Raw genomic sequence first — 23,726 nt, 5'->3', positions numbered from 1 at the left:
CTGCAATATAAAAGGTTGTATTGCAATGTCACTAAAGCTAAAGAACTACAGAGTGTACCACACATGTAACTGCAGAGAACAAATCTTACCTCTTCACCATTAGCCATCTCAGAATGAAAATTGTTTCCGCTGTTGCCTGTAAAAGGCACAGCAGGTTTCTCACTGCCAAGAATATTGTCTACCATCTGAACATTGGGTGTCAGGAAGGCAAACTCATTCTTCCTGGTCTCAGAAGACAGACACAGCTGGTAGGAATAGGGCAAAGTCCCATCTTCAAAGTTGGGTGGGAAGATGGCCCCATTCTTGGAATGGGGAACAGGACCAAAGCACTGGAGGAACCTGGGATGCCCTGATTGACGGAGCTTCATGGTAACGGCCAGAATGACAGTCAAGAGGAACAAGAAGGAGATCACAGCTAAGGCCAGCACCAAGTAGAACTGCAGGTCAGACTGATACTCCGAGCTGCTGGGCTGGCTCTTCATTTCCGGAAGGGCCTCCTGAAAGTTCTCAGCAAACACCAGGTTCAGAGTAATGGTGGCCGAGAGAGACGGCTGCCCGTTATCCTTCACCATAATGACCAGTCTCTGTTTCACAGCGTCTCTCTCCACAAAGGCCCTGGTGGTCCTGATCTCTCCAGTATGAGAGCCAACCGTGAAGAGTGCCGGCTCAGTGGCCTGAGTCAGATGGTAGGAGAGCCAGGCGTTGTGTCCAGAATCTGCATCCACGGCCACCACCTTGGTGACAAGATAATCTGCCTCGGCCGAACGAGGCACCATCTCAAACAAGGCTGAGCCCTTGGCTTCTTGTGAGGGGGACAGGATACGAGGGCTGTTATCATTCCGATCGAGAACAAACACCCTGACGGTGACATTGCTGCTGAGAGGGGGAGAACCCCCATCTTGGGCCTTCACTTGCAGCTTGAACTCTCTGAATTGTTCATAGTCAAAGGATCTCTGGGCATAGATGGTGCCGGTCTCAGAATTAATGGAGATATAGGAGGAGATGGGAAGCTCCTCAATGTTGCTGTTGAGGATGGAGTACATGATCCGTGAGTTCTGGTCCACATCGGGATCAGAGGCTTTGATGGTGAAAATGGAGGCACCTGAAGGATTGTTCTCTGGCACATAGATGCTGTAGGATGATCTCTGAAATGTAGGGGCATTATCATTGATATCAGATATCTGTAGTGAGATTGTTTTGTGTGTGGAAAGAGGTGGAGTTCCTCTATCAGTGGCTGTGATTGTAATATTATATGCAGGAGTTCTTTCTCTGTCCAGGAGACTGTCTGTCTGGAGCTTGAAGTAATTGTTAGATGAGGGAAAAACTTTGAAGGGTAAATCATCTTGTAAGTAGCAAGTAACCTTTCCACTATCTCCACTATCTCTGTCATTCACATTGATCAGAGCAATGATTGTTCCTGGCAGAGAATCTTCAGGAACTGGGCTGAACATGGAGGCTAAAGTCACATCTGGGGCATTATCATTCTCATCATGTACCCTTATCTCAATATTAGAATGTGTCACCAATCCTCCACCATCTTTTGCAGCTACTGTCATAGTATATTCATCATCGTCCTCAAAATCCAGTTGCTCCAGTAGAGTGATTGTACCACTGATGGGATCCAGCCTGAATATCTGTTCAGCTGTAGCTTGTATGTTGCTAAAATGATACCTGATTTGGGCATTTGTACCTTCATCCTTATCAGAGGCTGCAACCTGTAGTACAAGTGACCCAACAGGAACATTCTCAGATAAGCTGACCTTGTAAACCTCTTGAGTGAAAACAGGTGGGTTGTCATTGGCATCTGTGACATTAATCCATATTTGGGCAGTCCCAGTTTTTCTAGGCTCACCCCCATCCATAGCGGTAAGAACCAAGTGAAGGGTCTGTTCACTTTCTCGATCAAGATGTTCCTGTAGCACCAGTTCTGCATATTTATTTCCATCTTTTCTCTCTCTAACTTCCAAAGAGAAATACTGGTTGGAGCTCAGCTGGTAATCCTGGAGAGAGTTCATCCCAATGTCAGGATCTTGTGCTTTCCCAAGGAGAAATCGAGTGCCTGGCAAAGTTAGTTCACCTGTCTCCAAGTTGATATTATCATTGAGAAATTGGGGTGCATTATCATTAACATCCTGGATTTCCACTAGTACATGGAAAATATTCAAAGGGTTTTCCACCACAACTTCAAAATTAACAAAGCAATTTGGATTTTTGCCACATATCCCCTCCCTATCAATCCTGTCATTTACATAGAGGTTTCCATTCTCTGCAGCGATACTGAAATGCTGCATTTTAGCCACAGAGACAGTGTGCAGATTACGATGTTTTAGTTCTTTGGTGCTCAGTCCCAGGTCCTTGGCGAGGTTCCCCACAACTGAACCCTTTGCCATCTCCTCAGGGGTTGAATAATGAATCTGCTCTGATGCAGCCCAACAGGTAAAAGACAAGAGAGAGAGAAGCAGTACTTGCCTTGTCAGTGCCCTGCCATTCCCTGTGTGCCTTCTCTCCATCTGGCTGGTTCTCTCAAAAACAGGCTGCTTCCTTTTCTAAGTTTCCTATGCTCAGGCTCTCACAATGATGAAGGAAACAACATGAGGTATCACCGAGGAAGAATAAACTGCCCTTGTTCTTATACTTGTGCAAAGCAAAGGAGATTTTTCCTTCTCTGCAAGAGTTCCCTGTCACTGTGTTATTCAGTTGGCTTGATCTGACTAGCAGTGATGGGAGTTACTGCAGTCTAGGAAGCATCAATGGATCTCTATCCTCTCTCTGGCTGTCATACTGGCCAACACTGACACTTGGAGGACCACTGAAGGAACTGCATTTTGTTCTATGAAAATAGACAGAGGTGAATAAATGTCGATGTTTCTACAGCACATACTGTACCTTCCCTTCTGTTCACTGAGTGGAGCATTTGAGAAAGCTTTTCCTTGGTGTTATTTCTTAGTGTACAGCTACCCTCATTCATGTTCGTGGATTTTCAGTACTGTGAAAATTTGGGTCGTATCTGATACTGCACTTACATGAAGGTTATGCACATCTTCATTTTTTATTGGAAATATGGAAACATTATCATTAATATATAAGATATCCAGTTACATAGTAAAACATTTTCTTAAAATTAATGTCATAAGATAATAGTTATGCTATATTAGCACAAGAGCTGTAAGTCTACAGTATTTTGTTTCTTAAATATAATTAATATAAGCACCCTCCTGAAATTATTCTCTTTTTTTAATCTCTCCTAAGTTGTTGGATGTCTGTCTATCCACATTTATGGAACAGAGCACAAGTTCTTCTCAGTGTTGAGTAGGAATGCCAAGAGTTACTTACTATTCCAAGAATTCTCTCTCTGTCTATTTAGGATAAGAAGCAACACATGCAGCTTCTGTCTAGACAGCACTAGGTAGTAAATGTCTGTTTGCTGGTATTGGTTCTACATCAGGCTCTGCCGCCTGCCTCCTACATGCTGGTGCCATACAAATGTCCTTGCTTAGCAGTTGCTCCCCTGTGACCAAAGCAGGAATCCGCAGAAGTGGGAACAATGGCAGTAGCTTCTCTACCAGCAGTAAAAAAAAGGTAAAGGACCCCAGGACAGTTAAGTCCACTCAAAGGCGACTATGGGATTGCGGTGCTCATTTTGCTTTCAGGCTAAGGGAAAGCAAACAGACAGCTTTCTGGGTCATGTGGCCAGCAGGACTAAACTGCTACTGGTGCAATGGAACATGACGGAAGCTAGGCATGATCCAACAGGATAAAATGTTTGTTGGACACTTTACACGTGCGCTCATATTATGATAATAGCATTATGAAGTCTGGGAACTGAGAACAGTAGAGAGACAAGAGGTGTTAGAAGAAATCAACAGTATCTAATTGAAAGAGTATATGATAGAGGTTTTATTAGAAAATAACTAAAGTAATTTACTTTCATTTTGTACACATTAAAGGTAATAGCTCTTCTTATTGCTCCATAGAACAGCCTACAGTACCATAAACCCAGTCTGGCGATGTGTATCCTATTCAAATATTTTTGCCTGGCATATATCCCCTTGAAAGTGGAACCCCATTGAACAGAATTTACATTTCCTAGTGATCACAACCAGAGTGCTGCCTAATTTTCAACATGCTTCTAGTTTTTCATCTGCTAGTCTATCACACAGAAACATTGCACACAATTCTATTTCATTATAACACAAAAAACATAAGAAGAGCCCTGCTGGATCAGGCCAGAGGTCTATTGAGTCCAGCATCCTTTCTCCCACGGTGGCCAACCAGATGCTTCTCAGAAGCTCTGCCCTTGGTCCACATTCAGAGGTGACATAATATAGCCAACATGACAATGAATTTTTTTCTAATCCCCCTTTAAAGCCACCCAAGTAGGTGAGCATCATTGCATCTTGTGGTAGTGATTTCCATTGTTTGTTTGTTTAAATAAGTAAATTATTTAGAAATGGTTTATATCAAAACAAAATGGCTGGGTATACAATAATCATTAAATTTCTATTATGAACTCAAATAAAGCATTTAGCCTTCATAAAGATCCGAATAAAGTATGTGGGTCTGCATTATCCTGAACTTCATTGCACCAATAAATTATGAAACAAAAACACAGAAAGTTATCAGACTGCCTCCCCTCTATGATTCTTACTGTATTAATTAGTTGAACCATTGATAAAATATTCCATGGTGTAGTAATCCATTTCCCTAAAGTTAGTGTTCTTAGCCCCTGTCCCCAATTGTAACAAATACTTGCTCTGGGCACAATGACTTTTGGAGTAATTATCTGACTTCTGTTGTACTAAATCCTTAAAGTAATCATATAAAACAATGAGAGGATCCAATGGCAAAGTGCATCCTCTTATTCTTTCAATTTCCCTTATCATGTCCACCCACAAATTCTTAATTTAGGGACATGCCTCCCAAATATATTGCATCCTAGCATTGGTTGAATTGTACTTCCAACATAATTATTTCCTGTACTATAAATGTGACGAAGCCACAGAAGTGTCATGTACCATCAAAAAATAAACTTATACAAGTGTTCCTAAAGAGTCACACTAATTGTTTGCTGCCATATCCGTTTTCACTGATCTGTTGTTGCAATTAGTTGTCAACAAGCAATTCCATAGTTTATGCATTGTATGAAGGTCTTCCTTTTACCTGTTCTGAATCTCACAATGTTCAGCTTCTTCCAATGGCCACAGGCTCCGGTAATATGGGGGAGGGGGATCTCGCTATTCATTTTCTCAACCTCACTCATAATTTTATACAGCTGTCTCACTTCCCTTCTTCCTTGTCTTTTATCTAAACTAAATATCCCTATAGAGGTTGTTGCACCCATTGATCATATTGGGGGCCTTTCTCTGTGCTTGCTGTATTCCACACACTTCTTTTTATGAATCCTCCAGAGAAGCCCCACACAGTCCAAAATTATACTACAAATACCCAGGAAGCATTGACATTTTATGCAGTCTTCAGTTAAGCTGATCATAACAAGACAAATAACCTGTACTTTGTGTGAGTGAAAAAGTACAAATCCATATTTTTAATACTATGAGGGATGTATAAATAACTATATATTTATGGTGACATGCTAATATCCCACAGGAAGACTGAACACTCAAGCTCTATGCAGCATGCTTTAATTCCTGAGATGAAGACTCACTCTGCCATTATTTGTATTATTCAGAATTTATGCTGTGTCTACCATTGCAATTTAAAAGCTACTTATAGGAAAAGTTTTTCACAATCGGAAAAACTACTTCTAATACTGTAATTTCATTTTCCTGACCCCCTTATATAGTAAACCGGAATAAAAATATTAGTTTTATTCCTATAAGGATAGGCTGTTTCTGAAAGCAAAGCTTACCTGCTCACCAACCTCGTCTTTGGCATTGGCATCCCCAATGTTGCCATCCACAAGAACCACCTGAGAGCTATCATTGCATAGCAAGTTTTCTGCCCCCTGGATATGGGGTTTTGGGAAAGAGATCTGCTCTTTCCTCATTTCTGACGATAGGCAGAGTTGGTAGGAATAAGGTAAAGTGCCTTCTTCATAGTTTGGTGGAAATATGACCTGCGCCTTAGAAAAAGCATTAGGTTCAAAGCATTGGAATAATTTGGGATTTCCTGATTGTCGAAGTTTCATGACAATGACCAGTATCACCGTCAGGAGGAATAAAAATGAGATCAATGCCAAAGCCAGCACCAAGTAAAACTGGAGGTCAGAATGATGCTCTGTGTCACTGGACTGCCTAGTCATTTCCGGAAGTGCCTCTTGGAAGTTCTCGGCAACCACAAGGTTGAGGACCACAGTAGCTGAAAGCAGAGACTTCCCATTGTCCTTCACCAAGATGACCAGCTTCTGCTTCACAGCATCTTTCTCCAGAAGGGCTCGTGACGTCCTGATCTCTCCTGTGTGGGTCCCAATGGTGAAGAGGGCCGGCTCCGTGGCCTGCAGCACTTGGTAGGAGAGCCAAGCATTGTGCCCAGAGTCCGCGTCCACAGCCACCACTTTGGTCACTAGGTAGCCTGGCTCTGCTGAGTGAGGAACCATCTCAAACAAGGCAGAGCCCTCAGCGCCTGGGAGAGGATACAGAACCCGAGGGCTGTTATCGTTCTGATCCAAAATGTACACCCACATGGTGGTGGTGTTGCTGAGAGAGGGAGAGCCGCCATCTTGGGCCTTCACTTGGATCTGAAACTCCCTGAATTGCTCATAGTCAAAGGAGCGCTGTGCATAGATAGTTCCCGTCTCAGAGTTGATGGAGACATAAGAGGAGAGAGGCAGCTCCTCCATGTTGCTGTTGAGGATGGAGTAAGTGATACGTGAGTTGCGGTCTAGATCCGGGTCCGAGGCTTTGATGGAGAAAATGGAGGCACCTGAGGGATTGTTTTCTGGCACAAAGACACTGTAGGTTGATTTTTCAAAGGCAGGGGGGTTGTCATTGATATCTGAAATCTGCAGGGAGATGGTTTTGTTGGAGGAGAGAGGGGGGCTACCTTTGTCGGTGGCTGTGATTGTGATGTTGTATCCTGAGGCTTTTTCTCTGTCCAAAGGACTGTCTGTGAGGACTTTATAGTAGTTTCTTGAAGCTGACACTATTTTAAATGGTACATTACCTTGTAGATGGCACGTAATTTTTCCATTTTCTCCAGAATCTTTATCCTTTACATTGATGAGAGCAATTAGTGTTCCAGAAGCAGAGTCTTCGGGAATTGGACTAGATAAGGAGGCCACGATGATCTCTGGAGCATTGTCATTCTCATCTATAATCTTTATATCAACATTACAGTGAGCCACTAATCCTCCTCCATCTCTTGCTTCTATTGCCATAGTGTACTTCTCTGTTTCCTCAAAGTCAAGGGTCTCCTTAATTGCAATTGTTCCACTTTGTGGATCTAGTCTAAATTTCTCATAGACTTTTTCTGGGACTTTACTGAATGTGTAACTGATCTGACCATTTGAACCTTGATCCCTATCAGAGGCTTTTACTTGGAGTATGGGGGACCCCACAGGAGAATTTTCTCTCAGGCTAACTGTATAAACCTCTTGAGTGAAGACCGGTGGGTTGTCATTGGCATCTGTGACATTAATCCATACCTGAGCAGTCCCAGTTTTTCTGGGTTCACCTCCATCCACGGCCATAAGAATCAACTGCAGGGAGTGTTCACTTTCCCGATCCAAAGGTTTCTGCAGCACCAACTCTGCATATTTATGGCCATCTGGACTGTGTTTAATTTCTAATACAAAGAACTGATTTAGGCTTAACTGGTAGTTTTGGAGAGCATTAATCCCAATATCAGCATCTTCAGCTTTCCCAAGGAGAAATCTAGCACCTGGCAATGTGGATTCAATTATTTCAAGTCTAATATTGGCTTCTAGAAATTGTGGGATGTTATCATTAATATCCTGGATTGCTACGCTTACATGGAAAACATTCAATGGCTTTTCAATCACAGCTTCAAAATCAATAATGCATTGTGTGCTCTCTCTGCACATTCCCTCACGATCTATCCTCTCATTCACATACAGGTTTCCATTTTCAGCATTGATAGTGAAATATGGCTTTTTACCTTCAGAAATGATATGCAGGTTTCTATTCCTCAGTTCTCTGGCATTTAGTCCCAAATCCTTGGCAAGATTTCCCACCAAAGACCCCTTTGCCATCTCCTCAGGGATGGAATAGTTAACCTCTTCCAAAACTGCTCCACAAAACAAAGATGATAATATCAGAAGGGTCATATGCCTTCCTGGTGTTTGCAAGCTCTCTCCATGAAGGATTCCTTTCCTCTTCATTTTCTTCTTCTCTTTGATGAGCACAAGATTTCAGATTTCCACCAAGACAGGAGTAAAAAAAGAATTGGATCCTTTGGCGTAATTTAGATATGCTGCAGTGTTTTCCTTTTTTCAGCTGAAACGTTTGTTCCAGCATCTGCTGGTATTCCCGATGTGCAGTTTGGGACAAAGAAATCGCTCTGCAATAAGCATCAGTGGAACTTCAGCTGCCCTTGGATTGCCGCCTTGTCCAACAGTGACACTGTGAGTCTGAAACAGAGAACTGCAATCTTTCCCCAGTGATTTTTCTCCCCTAATTCATGACATGGCATGGTGGTGTTTACATTCAATGACCCAAACTATATTCTGATACAGGATATGTGAATATGTCTGTTATAAAGTGTTATCTGTTCACCATTATAATAGGTTAAAAGAAACCAGCTTTAAATGAGTATTTACAGGAAAGAAAAAGCAGTAATGAATTTATAGCACTATTTCCACCCTCTAATCTTCATCCAAGCAAATTAATGTATTTATAAAATGCTTCTTTAGAAAAATCAGACTGCAGTATGAGAATGATATTTATAATCATCATTTATAATAATTTATAATAAAAGACTTTTAAACAAAGTTAAAAAAAATTGTACAGTATTAGGTATTTACAGGCATCTTAGACTGTGTATGGATAGCCTAAGGACGTGTCTGAAAATTGTGTTTATCTTTACATAATTTCACTGAAAATAGTGCTACATCTCAAGTCCTAGTTTGTCACTTTATGCCCACACATTTTCTGGTTTGTTTGTGTAGTTTTCTCCTTTAGCAGATGTACTGTGTCAGTATTTACCTTTGCCATTTTCCCCACCTGCCCATTTGTCCAGTTACAATAGACACTTTGCTGATTTCATTTAGTTTGTGGTGTGTGCTTTTGACCTTATACAACACCCCAGCTATTTCACAACCACTCAGATATGGGCCAACCCCTCTACATATGCAAACAATATGAAGATTCCTATTTTGCCAGGGCAAAAAACGCACCAGAAAGCTACTCAGAAATCTCTACAGTCCTTTCAGTAATTTGGAAAGCTGCACATGGTATCCAGCTGTCAATGCAACTTCATTTAATCAAGGAACAAAACTGCATGCATAAAATCCTGAATGCTAAATAATAGAATCTTTTGAAGTGCCAACATTGGTAGGGTTGAAAAGAGGTGTGCCTGCCTGGGTGGATTGGGAGCATGACAGGATGGACCAGGGGAAGGCTTGGATCTAAAGGATTCACTGCCTTCGCAGTCCCATGACACCCCTTCTCCCATCAACTAGGGAAGAGAATAGCATAGCATAGCAGACATGGTTTAGTTCCTTTCCTTTGCTCCAAATAGGTGAGAATAGCTTGTTTGTTTGAAACTGGAAAAGGATGGAAAATTTCAATTCCTAGGCTTCTTGTTAGGGGGTGACCCAAGGGACTGAAGCCCTGGGTGGTATGTGCTGGACCCCAAATCTTCTGAGCTTTCCCCTCCATTTTTAAACTTCTTTTTCTTTGTTTACTTGGTAGCTGAGTACACTGAAATTGTCAGTCATGGGCCTGTGCCCTCATTCCTTCCAACAGCTAGCAACAACCCTGGCAAGAGCACTCCTCCATCCTCACATCTTCCCTACTGGCCATGAGCCCAGCAGGGAGTTGGAGGGGGTGGTTCATTGCAGGCTTAAGTGACTCAAGTACCTGCTAAGATATCCCACAATGCTATGATCAGAAATACAGTTATCCATTTATTCATACATTCATCCCATGTAAGCAGCATAGCTAACATGTTGGTAGAGAAGGTCAAGAATTCAACATGCTTCATGTATATTGAGCTCTCATGTAAAAAACAAAACTGAGAACCAAGAACTCCATGGTATGAAGTCTGCCTCTGACAGGAACTCACTTATATATAAAAATTATGAGATAATGTGTCAAATCCTGACTTTGTCATACTTAAATACATTGGACTTAAATTAGTCTTGCTTGACTAAAACTTAGTCCAATGATAACTAATTCTGGATTTGACCCATTATATGCAATGTCATTTGAAACTTAAAAATATTGTATACATGGTAAGTATCATTATCATTCTGTTACGTCCAACTCCCATTAGAATGTGACCTACTCACAGTATAAAAAAACTGGCAGTGATTTACCTACTGTCGTAAAAAGATTGGCAGTGATCTACCCAAAGTTGTGGAGCTTTTTAGTAAGCCAAAGTTGCGGAGCTTGACCTTTTTTTAGTAAGCCAAAGTTGGGTGGTTTTTTTTGTTTTTTGTTTGCTTTTTTGTAAGGAGATCGCTGAGGGGCAAGAGGTCAACGAGGAGCGCCCCGCGATCTGCCAGTAGATCACGATCTACATGCCTGCGAAATCATGTGGCAGAAATACATAACACAGGCAGTGTAATCTGGCAGGTAGCAGTACTGTATTGAAAAAACTTACATGAAAACTGAAGATAGCAAGAGGCCAGGGGAAATGATAACTTTTATGCAGTCTTGGGAGACTTTATATATTATACAACAATGAGGCATGTGGCAGAACGGTGCCTATGGCCTACAGCACAATTTGGTGTGCATGAAGCACATATTTTAATTTTAATTTTTGTCCTTCCCTCTTGCCTTTGTATAAACCCTGCAGACCAGCACTGCTGCTGATAACAATATATCTATTTTAGTTGTGGACAATAGTTGAAGAGATGGAGGTTATTACGTACCATTTTGTTTTTGTTAAGATTGAAATGATATTAGAATATACACTTTGGCAAAGCTCTGTGGAGTATTCAATGACGACTGTTTGACTGTATGTAGTTGTTTTATTTTTGTTTTAAATAAAATTTAAAAATAAATAAATGCACAATGCATGTATTTAACAAAACATCCCACAGTATCTGTCCGCCTGCCTGTCTTTCAGACAGTTGTTTAGAAAGAGCTTTAATACAGTATGGTTTCACTTAAAGGAATACGGGGGCTGGAAATACCCACAATCTACTCTAGAAGGCCAGCCAGCCAACCAGCCAGCCAGTCAATCTGTCTTGACTTGACTTTTTTTTACATCACTCATGCAGGAACACATATGCCTTTATTGAACCCCACCTTACAGAAAACAAAACATGACTGATTTATGTTTTCCTACCCACAAATTCCAGAATGCAGAGATACGGTGAATGGATTTGACCATGGAGCACAATCTCATTTATTTACAAGTCTGATCTGATTTCTACCAAGTTGAAGGCCTTCCTTCCTAGTCACAATGAATGGGTGACCTCACTCTGGACCTAAGCATGGGATCCATACTGAAACTGGTATTTGCTCTTCACTCAATTTTGTGTAGAAGAGGACATTTAAACACCAGGAGCTGGTAAATCTTAGGGGCAATGATAATTAGTTCTCCTTCCCAGATCCACCCAAGCTAGTAAGGATGCTATGATGCTAAGCATCCTTTTATGCCATGTTGCGCCCACTTTAGGTTCCTTATGGTTTCGAACTTACATAGAACATGTGCATTGTGAACTATTTAAATGACATCTAGATGTAGCTAGGCTTTAATTCTTCACACTCTGAATTTTAATACTGAATTCCAGTATTAAAATTAGAAAAATGTGTGGACTAAACCAATGTAGATGTCATCAGTTTTATAATGCAATTCAATCTGATGTTTCTGGAACTTTCCTCTGCATTGAATTAAACAGGGAAGCTCTAGATCTGAACTATGTATAAATACTTTATACAACGATGTGAAATTATATAAACAGCATAATTCACACCCATAACCTAGATTCAAACAATCTACTGAAGTTCATGGAGCTGTAGTTCACTAAAATTGAAAACTGACACAGTATAAATGAACAAATTTATAATTAACTTGATTTTATGCAGAAGGAAGTAAAGCATAATTTACAAACACCTCTCAAAAGTGTATGTCTTAAAATCTATTGCTTTTTTTTAAAAAAAAATGGCTAGTAATACTAATAACAGTGGTAGTATTTTCTGCTACATAGCAGCTACATACCTTGTATGTATGCTGCACAGTAGCCCCCCCCCCCCAGCCAAGTAATGTGCAAAAACAAAGTTCTTTTCCTCACTTTATTTAATTTAATTAAAGTAGTTTAAGGTCAACTCCTCAAAATACTAGTTGCTCAAATGACAAGAAGATAAGTAGTTATACCAGATGGAAAAGGATGCATTCTGATTCATAAAAGCCAAATTATGTAAGAGCCAAACTATTCATTTATATGATGAAAAACAAAAAGGAAGTCACATTAGCTGGATAAAAGGCACTCTGACAATGTCACTAATGGCAAAGAATGATGGATAACGGCATTTAATTTCAGAAAACAACCTTACCTGTTCTCCATTATCTATTGCAGAATCAAAATTGTTTCCACTGTTGCCTGTAAAAGGCACACTAGGTTTCTCACTGCCAATAATATTGTCTACCATCTGAACATTGGGTGTCAGGAAGGCAAACTCATTCTTCCTGGTCTCAGAAGACAGACACAGCTGGTAGGAATAGGGCAAAGTCCCATCTTCAAAGTTGGGTGGGAAGATGGCCCCATTCTTGGAATGGGGAACAGGACCAAAGCACTGTAGGAACCTGGGATGCCCTGATTGACGGACCTTCATTGTAACGGCCAGAATGACAGTCAAGAGGAACAAGAAGGAGATCACAGCTAAGGCCAGCACCAAGTAGAACTGCAGGTCAGACTGATACTCCGAGCTGCTGGGCTGGCTCTTCATTTCTGGAAGGGCCTCCTGAAAGTTCTCAGCAAACACCAGGTTCAGAGTAATGGTGGCCGAGAGAGACGGCTGCCCGTTATCCTTCACCATGATGACCAGTCTCTGTTTCACAGCATCTCTCTCCACAAAGGCCCTGGCGGTCCTGATCTCTCCAGTATGAGAACCAACCGTGAAGAGTGCCGGCTCAGTGGCCTGAGTCAGGTGGTAGGAGAGCCAGGCGTTGTGTCCAGAATCTGCATCCACGGCCACCACCTTGGTGACAAGATAATCAGCCTCGGCCGAACGAGGCACCATCTCAAACAAGGCAGAGCCCTTGGCTTCTTGTGAGGGGGACAGGATATGAGGGCTGTTATCATTCCTGTCAAGAACAAACACCCTGACGGTGACATTGCTGCTGAGAGGGGGAGAACCCCCATCTTGGGCCTTCACTTGCAGCTGGAACTCTCTGAATTGTTCATAGTCAAAGGATCTCTGGGCATAGATGGTGCCAGTCTCTGAATTAATGGAGATATAGGAGGAGATGGGAAGCTCCTCAATGTTGCTGTTGAGGATGGAGTATGTGATTCGTGAGTTCTGGTCCACATCGGGATCAGAGGCTTTGATGGTGAAAATGGAGGCACCTGAAGGATTGTTTTCTGGCACGTAGATACTGTAGGATGGTTTCTGAAAAGTAGGGGGATTATCATTGATATCCGAGATCTGTAGTGAAATTGTTTTGTGTGTGGAAAGAGGTGGAGTTCCTCTGTCAGTGGCTGTGATTGTAATATTATATGCAGGAGTTCTTTCTCTGTCCAGGAGACTGTCTGTCTGGAGTTTAAAGTAATTGTTAGATGAGGGAAGAACTTTGAAGGGTATACCATCTTGTAAATAGCAAGTAACCTTTCCATTATCAGCACTATCTTTGTCATTCACATTGATCAGAGCAATGACAGTTCCTGGCAGAGAATCTTCAGGAACAGGGCTGAACATGGAGGCTAAAGTCACATCTGGGGCATTATCATTCTCATCAAGCACAGTTATTTCAATGTTGGATTGTGCCACCAATCCACCCCCATCTTTGGCTTCTACTGCCATGGTATATTCTTTAGTTTCCTCAAAGTTGAGCAGTCCTGTAAGAGTGACTATGCCATTAATTGGATCCAAACTGAATTTCTTGTGGCTGTTTGCTGCTATGTTGCTGAATTGATACCTGATCTGGGCATAAGAGCTTTCGTCTTTATCTGAGGCTACAACCTGGAGCACAAGTGACCCAACAGGAACATTTTCAGGTACACTGACTTTGTATACCTCCTGAGTGAAAACAGGTGGGTTGTCATTGGCATCTGTGACATTAATCCGTATCTGGACAGTCCCAGTTTTTCTTGGTTCGCCGCCGTCAAAGGCTGTAAGGATCAAGTGAACAGTCTGTTCATTTTCTCGATCCATAACTTTACTTAGCACTAATTCTGCATATTTATTTCCATCTTTTCTCTCCCTTACTTCCAAGGTGAAGTACTGGTTGGAGCTTAGCTGGTAATTCTGGAGAGAGTTCAACCCAATATCAGGATCTTCTGCTTTCCCAAGGAGAAATCTGGTTCCTAGAACAGTAGATTCTATGATCTCCAAGTTGATTATATTACTGAGGAAGTGTGGTGCATTATCATTAATATCCTGTATAACTGTTGTTATATGGAAAACATTTAAAGGATTTTCCATCACCACTTCAAAATTAATAAGGCAGAGTGGAGTTGTGTCACATATTTCCTCTCTATCAATTCTGTCATTCACATAAAGGTTTCCATTGTCTGCACTTATACTGAAATACTGCATTTTGTTCACAGAGGCAGCATGCATATTGCGCCTTCCTAGATCTCTGGCATTTAGTCCCAAATCCTTGGCAAGATTCCCCACAATTGAACCCTTTGCCATCTCCTCAGGGATAGAATAGCGAATATGCTCTGAGGCAGCCCAGCAGGAGAAAGGCAAAAATAAGAGAAGCAGTACTTGCCTTCTGAGTGTTCTGCCATCCTCTTTCTGCCTTCTGTCCATCTAGATCACTGAGAATTTTTCTGCCTCCTTTTCTGCAGCTTGTAGTGACCAGATCAGTTTCTCAATAGGACAGAGGAAATCTCTATAAGTAAATATAAACTGCCTTCCTTCTTAAAATTGTGAGAATTGGGAGCCTTTTCCTTTTTTCAGCCGGACTGCAATGCCTTTGTGTTTTTCTTTTTGCTCAGTCTGTATAGAACTGATGAAACACTCACTTTGTAGCAAAAGCATAACTAGATCTCCATCCATTTTTCTGGGACCACATTGGCCAACAGTGACACTCTGAGGCTCAGAGAGAGAATTGCAAATGTTTTGTTATGAAAATAAAAAGCAGAAATACTACCAGTATGATCATATCTTTGTGTTCCAGGAAAAAGGACAACTGAAAGTGTGTATAAGTCATAAATTTGAGAATGCCCTCCTTTGGTTCTTTTGAAATTAATACTTCATTGCTTTTTAGATTCTTTCATGCAGGCCAATGACTTTTAATGTCTTAGAACTGCTACTGTGACTATGAAGAGAACTTTCAAAATCCATGGTCAGGCAATACCTTCACTATTACCAACCAATATGTCACAAATTCTAGCTCCTGAATTTGTAATATCAGAAATTTCTAGAGATGTAGTATTTTTAAAAAATAATTTTGTTTGTAGAAGCTCATACTTTATTGGACACTTCTGCCTGACCAGAGATCTCTCTCTGTAACCATTTTGGGAAGATTGAGTAGCGTTTAGGCTGGAACTAGATGTTATTTGCAAAGGATGTGTGGCTGGTGGCGAAAGCAGCAGTTCTGTGTCTCCCCCTCTCACCAAAAGAACTCGAAATAAAACAAAAGGTCTGACATGATGCCATTGCTTTTAAAGCTTCATCACCCATGCATGTGGCAACCAATGAAGTGAGGAAAATTGCAACAAGATTCACTAGATGTTACAGATTTGAGAAAAGCAGAAGATGTGGGGTGGCTGCTTTTGGCGTTGACATAGTATTTTTCTGCATGGGACTGTCTCAGATAGGCATTGAGGGCAAAGTGGGTTCTAACGCTAGTGGGACAAGCAGCCAATAAACCCAACCACCCACGTATGTACTTCTCTTACTTTGTGACTTTACCAAATACTTGTGTCAATGACATTGTCTGCATATCATACATATAGATTGCATGTTGCTCTGGCTTTGCCACCTTAGCATTATGGAGGACCATGAGCAATCCAGAGATCCTAAAAACTATGCTGCTGTACAGTTGTAAGATGAGACACCAGATAAGACCACATTTCCAAACAAGTGGCTCTTCTTAGTCTCATGGAGAGATCATTCCTAGCTATGTTACTGGAGATGCTTTAACTGGAGAGGGTGAGAATTGAATCTGGGACCAACTGAGTACAACAAACTATAGAATTCCACAACTCAGCTATAGAATTCCAAGTGTGGGGGAGTAGAGATTATTATTGATCACATGTTTATTCCACTTTTCCTCCAAGAAGTTAAAGGCAACTTAGAGGTATATGAGTGTTGGGTCATTCCATTTTATCTTCTCAACAACCCTGGAGAAAGGGCAGGCTGAAAGAGATGTGACCAACGCTGCCCAGTGAGCTTCTTTTTGGACAAGTAAGTATTTGAACTCAAGATTCCATGGTTCAACATTCTGCCCATTGCATCACAGGCTTCAAATATAGAACCCCTTCAAAGCTGCCATACGTAAACATTGCCACAATACACTTATTCTTAATATGTCTACTTATGTGAAACATATTCTGTTCATACTTGAGATACTTCTTCTAGATATATCTCCTTTACTTTCTCTTAAACTGGTAAAAACATAAGCTGAAATCACTATGCATAGACTGCTGGTTAAAGATAATATATGCTGTCACATAAAGTCAAATTCCTATAACTAAATATTTAATATTATGGAGAATCAAAGACTGCATTGAAGTTGGTTTACAAACAGATGGCAGTAGGTCCTGGTCCACATGTGCATATTTATCCTTTGATGACTGCAGCATCTAGTGTGAACACAGATGTCACACCACAAATAAAATGGTTGCATGTTCTGAAACACAAACTCAAGGTATCAGCCCACAAATCCAACACATCAGTTCAGCTGCCAAGTGATCAAGCTTAGGTTAACACAGTTAACAAGTGATGCAGTTGTCCATGTGAACTAGCCCTAAATTTTATACAAAAGGTGTGAAAGCACATAATTAACTCCAGGGCAGTCTTAAGCAGGTCGGGCGCCCTGGCGCCGTGGTGCGCAGATCGCTCCGGCGCCCCCGCCCCACCCCATTTCTTCCCGCGGCTGGTGGGCGGGCGCAGGGTGCAGCGCGGTTTCCGCGCAGCGCCGACCCGGCGTCCTGGCGCCCCGTGCCACCCAGCCTACCCCTAGAGCCGGCCCTGATTAACTCTCAAGGCTTGCATACTTCTTATGCATTTGTCATATAACGAATGTAATGTTTTGATTTATCATGCTATAAATCTTCCCAACCATCTCAAACTCCTGAACTGTCTCAGGCTTTCATTGGGAAAATTCAGCTAATGAGTTTTGATCATATTATTGGTCCGTCACCATATGTGGGGTTAGAAATGAATTTCCCCATCCACAAGTGGTGAGTGAGAAAACCTGGGTATCGTCCTCCCTTAGAAGTGTGTGTCATCAAAGAACTAGTAGGAACTAGGCATAAATTATACTTCGAACAAGGCAAATAAATGCTCTCTTGTCAAAGAGAGTAGGCAAACATTCACTCTGATTCTTTCTTTCCTGGCGGACTCTGACAAACATTTTTTTTGACCAAGAGAAGTCTAGTTTTTATGGGAAAAAGTGGTGTGCTTGTTGTATGTGTGGTGTAGGTATTTTCAAATACCAAAAACTATAAGCTTCTGGTAAAGATGAAATAATATGAGTGGGAGAATGATCTTCCAACCCCCTCTTCATAAAAGTACATAACAATTAATAGCAGGCATTATATTTAAAACCTCAGAGCCCAGATTTGAAAGGGATAGCTCACCTGTGCATTGGCCGAATCTCCATTACTGCTATTAATATCTTCAGCAATGAGGAAGGGATCCTTTATTTCACATGTATCTTTATTGCTCAGAGTATTGGAATAATTTGCCTTAGAAATATTAAACTGACTTTTCCTAGAGTCTGTGGTGAGAGAAACTTCCTGGCAGTAGGAGTGCAGAAATGCTCGGACTCCATCGATCCCCACAAACTGCGAGATGGGAGCCCCACTGAAATTCAAACTCCCCGATTCAAGCAGCTGAGAATTTCTCCACCGGTGCAACTTAATGGCCCCTAACACAAGTAGGAAAGTGAAGAACAAGCAGGAGACAAAAGCCACTGCAAGGACCAGGTAGAAGGTGAGGTCAGATGGAGGCTCTACAGGAGCTGAGATACTGCTCAGGTCTGAGAGGATTGCAGGGATGGTGTCAGCCAGCACCACAGTCAGAGTGGCTGAAGCAGAGAGAGGCGGCTGCCCATTGTCCTTCACTAAAACCACCAGGCTTTGCTTGAGGGCATCTTTCTCCAGAAAGAAGCGGGCTGTCCTGATCTCTCCCGTGTGGAGCCCCAGAGTGAAGAGCCCTGGCTCGGTGGCCTTGATCAGCTGGTAGGAGAGCCAGGCATTCTGGCCAGAGTCCGCATCCACGGCCACCACCTTAGTGACCAGGTAGCCTGGCTCAGAGGAGCGAGGGGCCAGCTCTATCCCCGTGGAGCCATCGGTGGGAGGGGAGGGGTACAGGATTTGGGGAGCATTGTCATTCTGGTCCAGGATGAAGAGAGTCACTGAGACGTTGGAGCTGAGTGGTGGAGAACCTCTATCCTGGGCCCTGACCAGGAACTTAATCTCCCTCATCTCCTCATAATCAAAATAAATCAGGCCATAGACAATCCCAGTCTCAGAGTTAATGGAAAGGAAGGAAGATACTGGGGAGTCACTGATGTTGTGCTCAATAATGGAATAAGTGACTCTGGAGTTCTCTCCACAGTCTGGATCATCAGCCTTCAGGGAAAATATGGAGGCCCCTCTTGGGTTGTTCTCCATTATATACGAAGTATAAACTGATTGCAGGAAGTGTGGAGGGTTGTCGTTTGTGTCTAAAATCTCAAGTGGAATAACAATTGATGTGGAAAGTGGAGGGGTCCCATGATCTGTGACTGTGACAGTGATGTTGTAGGCGGCCACCTGCTCTCTGTCCAGGGCTCTTGCTGTCATCAAACTGTAGTAGTTGCCATAGGCTTTTGTCAGTAGAAAGGGGAGGTTGCTGGGGACAGAGCACGTGACTTCTGCATTCTCTGCCGAATCCTCATCTTGCACATTCAAAAGGGCTATTGCAGTCACTGGTGGAGAGTTCTCAGGGACGGAGCTGATAAGTGAAGTTATTTCCAGTTTGGGTGCATTGTCATTTACATCAGTAACAAATACTATGACAGTTGATCTGTCCAATAGACCTCCACCATCATGGACCTGGACCTCAATTTCATGAAGTGTAGACTCCTCATAGTCCAAGCCTCTTGCAAGTGTAATTTCCCCAGTATGTGAATTCAAATGAAATATTTGTGAAGCCCTTTCTGTGATCTTTCTGAATGAATATTTCAGTTCCTTGTTGACACCTTCATCCAGGTCAATGGCTTTTAATATAACCACTGTGGTACCAACAGGAATATCTTCCCTAACGCTAACTTCATAGCTATGATGGCTAAAAACTGGTGCATTGTCATTAGCATCTAAAACTGTCACTTGAATCTGTACAGTTCCTGTCCTGACTGGATCTCCCCCATCATATGCTGTGAGGACCAGATTATGAATAGCTTCCTCTTCACGGTCCAAAGGCCTTTCCAGTACCAATTCAGTGTATTGTCTACCGTCAACTGTCTCTTGCACATTGAGGGAGAAATGGCTACTGTTGCTGAGTTTGTATCCCTGAAGGGTATTGGTGCCCAAATCAAGATCCTGAGCTTCATCGAGGGGAAAGTGAGTTCCAGGTGCTGTGGTCTCACTAACTTTGAGCTCCAGTTTCTCTGAATGGAAGGTGGGAGCGTTGTCATTAATATCTGTGATTTCAACTTCAGCACCATATACTTTCATTGAATCTCCCACTATGGTATCAAAATTCAAGACACACCTATCCACTTGTCCACAGAGCTCCTCTCTGTCTATTCTCTCTGTGACGTACAAATGACCACTCTTATAATTCAAAGCAAAATACTGTGTCCTACCTCGAGAAACAATGCGGACTCCACGGCGTGAGAGCTCCTTTAATTCCAGCTTCAGGTCTTTTGCGATAGGCCCCACAAAAGAACCTTTTTCTGCTTCTTCAGGGATGGAATAATGAATCTGCCCTGTAACAGCTTGCCAAACATGAACCAGAATGAAACAAAAGACAGCTCTCCTTCTGCAATCTTGAAAAAAGGTTGCCATTGCCAGATGTACTTCTGTGCCAAGGTGAAGATCCTACTTCTTTGATAGAGTGGCTATATTTTAGATTTGTCTGTATGTGACTGAAATTCTTAGTATAAACACACATACAACACAGATAGCATTTTTATCTCTATTGCCTATATTTTAAAATACAGATTCGATTTAATATAAGATCCTCCAGTTGTTCAGATTCCATACGTGTGATCTCTCTCTCTGCATTTTCTGTAATGAAGCGGTTGGTTGAGAAAGTTGAATCTCTCACTAAATTGTTCAGCCTTGGTTGGTAAACAGCGACACCCAGAGTCCTAAAACAATAACTTCATCTTCTTGGTGCTTTCTGAAATGCCATCTTCCTTAGTACGGTATATTTCTCATCCTGATACTTCAGCTGCAAGTACAGTAGATGACCAGATAAAAACTCCCACTCTATTTGTGTGACATTTTGTAGCAATCCAGGTTCATGATTGAATCGCATTTCTGATCATGGAAACTGATTGTTCTCTGCTTATAATCATTATCCTGCTATCGTAGGCTGTTACTCTCCACACAGTCTCCTCGAAGTTGGCCTATGGTAGACACTGTGATGATCTTGTCTGAAAGGTCATGTAATATGTTTTCCTGATATTTTCTGGTACTTTAGTAAGCATTTTTTTCTGTTAAGATTTTAAATAACATGGAATCCAGCTAGAAACACGTGTATATATGCATGCAAACATGTGATCATAAATCTTTTCTCTGCTAGAATTTAAACCAACTCTCATAAAAATTATAGATCTCTTAAATTATGGGAATAAAATAATGATAAAATATGCTTCCAAAATATTTATTTTTAAAATGTTTATCCCACCCATGCCCCCAAATTTGCTCAGGGCAATTTTCTCAAGAAATATAAGGATAAGGTAACAGGAAGGGTTGTGCCCATAACATACACATGAGACCATTCATATACACATTTACTCAAGGCCGAATACTTGTTACATTAAAATAGCATGTGTGGACATGAGCCCATAGCTGCCAAGTTCTCCCCTTTTTTTAAGGGAAATTCCATTATGCCGAATAGGCTTCCTCGCGAGAAAAAGGAAAACTTGGCAGCTATGCATGAGCCTCACTTGGCACCCTGACTTGGATCAGTGCCATGATGCAGGAGGTACCTAATTAGGCCCTCATTTTCCCCTAACATGTTGCTTTGGGCAATCAGACTGAGGTTGTGGCACAGAGAAAAACATTAAACCTGCCCATTCTCATGTTGTGGCCCTGATCAAAATTAGAAGACCTTCACGACTGCTTCTACAAAGAAGAAAAGGATCGCTAAATGCAGAGCTCCCATGTAACAAGTAGTTTATCTCTCAGAAGATCCACTGCTTTCAAGTATAGGGTGTGTGTGTGTGTAGAGAGAGAGAGAGAGAGAGAGAGAGAGAGAGAGAGAGAGAGAGAGAGATCCTGAATCCCAAGAATATTTTGTTTTTCCTCCAATGAGCTTACATGGCCCCCCACCCCTCTTTCTCTTCACAACAGAGTTGATGTTGGTTAGGTTGATAGGACAGTGACGGGCTCAAGTTCACCCAGTGAGCTTCATAGCGGAGTGAGGATTTTAACCTGTCTCTCCCCAATCCTTTCACCTCCAAACTTTCAGAATTTTGTGGGATGGATTCAATTAAACTGGACTGAATTACTTTGCTGCCATTGCACTAATCTGTTTGTAAAAAATGGGACTTTTTGTGGTTAGGCAAGTGCTAGGGAAATGCACCTGAAAGAGGGAGGTGAATGAATGATTCATGGGAAGGTGTATAAATGCTGCAGAAACAAATCAGGATCCACGCTCATTGTCACAGAACCTCGCTGCAAACAAATCAGAACAAGTGTGCAATAAAGATATAGTCTAACTTCCCCAGTAAGCTTTGTGCAAGCAGATCAGGATGACTTCTCAATAAACAGGTTGTCTCAAGGGGCCCCTAGTCCAACAGTCAAACCGCTACACCACAAGAACTTTATTTCTATAAGCACTACATTTCTAGAAGCTTCATCTGACATCAAGCATGTCTGTAGGAATGTGATTCTGTCAAGTGTTTTTTTTTGGGGGGGGGGGGACATTTTATCTTATACTGTGTTGTGATGCGAAGTATTACATGAATTGTATTATCCGATTCTGATTTTGTCACCTAAAACTACATCAAGTATTCTCAAATTCTCTGCTTCTCCCAAATCTTTATCATCTCTTTCTTTCTAAACTGGTCTGAATTTTTTTAAAAAGAATCATAAAAGTGTAGAGTTATAGCAAATGATTTGAAATGAGTGACCAAAATGATTAAACAATATGGAGAAAATTACCACCACCCTATCTTTGAAACAAGTTATAGCAAAAAAGATATGCAGAATGTTTGGAATATGCATCCACCCTCATCTAGCAACAAAGTATCCACACACAGATAACTGGATCTGAACCTGAATGCCCATCCTAGTTTGTCAGTGCTAAGTTAGTTTTTGCCTCTTTCCTCACATGATCATTTTGTTTGGGTAGGAAGTTATTTGGTTAATGTGTGGAATCTCCAAATATTAGATTCCTCTATCCAAAATATTAAATGGCACAGCCCAACATCACGGACGGGTGCTGATTGTTTCAATTCTAAGTTGAGGATTGGGAATTTGGGCAGGTGGTGGCAAGCTATAAGAACAAATGAAAACTGAAGAGATGGCTAATTATATGACTATTAGGTGTATAAATAATTCTTTTAGTATTCACTGCAATTAAAGGTGAAAGAATATTGCAGTATCAAACGGCAGACATTGTAAAACATCCCAATTTTCATTGCACACAAGGAGTGCTATGAAACGGTATCATAAGATGTGAACTAAGTGGGTGGTCTCCAAAATTATTTATCACTTCCTCTTCCTTCCTCCTTCTCCACTTACAGACTGTGACATATATGCACATTTATCTGCCTTGTTAAGTATCTATATAGATGGCAATCAGTAAATAAGTAACTGCCGAGCACGTCTATAACTACAGTAGGATTAGTCGGAATCAATATAGATAAAATGATTGCTTCATTAAAGTTGAAGCAACTAGAAAAACAAGGACTATTTAGCATCTGTTATAAAAGAAATTATATTTCTTTTCCTCAGCCTCTACATCATTATGAATCTATTGGAAGATACATCCACTATATACAATATTGTTCTTCATATACAGACACAGTTTAAAAGTAGTGCAGGAGATAATGTGAATAATATCTAGAATGGAAACTCA

At 41.4% G+C, this 23,726-nt stretch overlaps 1 protein-coding gene and 1 pseudogene across 20 annotated transcripts in view; both read right to left on the bottom strand.

Annotated features, from left to right (window-relative positions):
• LOC118079302 (protocadherin gamma-C5) overlaps nt 1–23,726 on the bottom strand; it is a 274,853-nt gene that overhangs the window by 116,369 nt on the left and 134,758 nt on the right. The window contains exon 1 of one of the 19 annotated variants that reach the window (XM_060278106.2): nt 18,065–23,716. The exons of 16 other annotated variants lie outside the window; for them this stretch is intronic. In XM_060278106.2, the coding sequence (XP_060134089.1) occupies nt 18,065–20,479 (2,415 nt within the window). In that variant the 5' untranslated portion in view covers nt 20,480–23,716. Of the gene's footprint in view, nt 1–89; nt 2,511–12,644; nt 17,311–18,064; nt 23,717–23,726 lie in introns of those variants that run through there. 2 more of the 19 variants (XM_088675036.1, XM_035103381.3) reach the window with 2 other exon arrangements.
• On the bottom strand, nt 5,815–12,613 carry LOC132591110 (protocadherin gamma-B1 pseudogene; annotated as a pseudogene). Its single transcript, XR_015951309.1, has one exon. The product of XR_015951309.1 is annotated as a protocadherin gamma-B1 pseudogene (transcript).

This window comes from Zootoca vivipara, chromosome 8, assembly GCF_965207765.1.
Source record: "Zootoca vivipara chromosome 8, rZooViv2.hap1.1, whole genome shotgun sequence".
Taxonomy (NCBI): Eukaryota; Metazoa; Chordata; class Lepidosauria; order Squamata; family Lacertidae; genus Zootoca; species Zootoca vivipara.
This window is presented reverse-complemented; position numbering and strand designations above follow the sequence as displayed.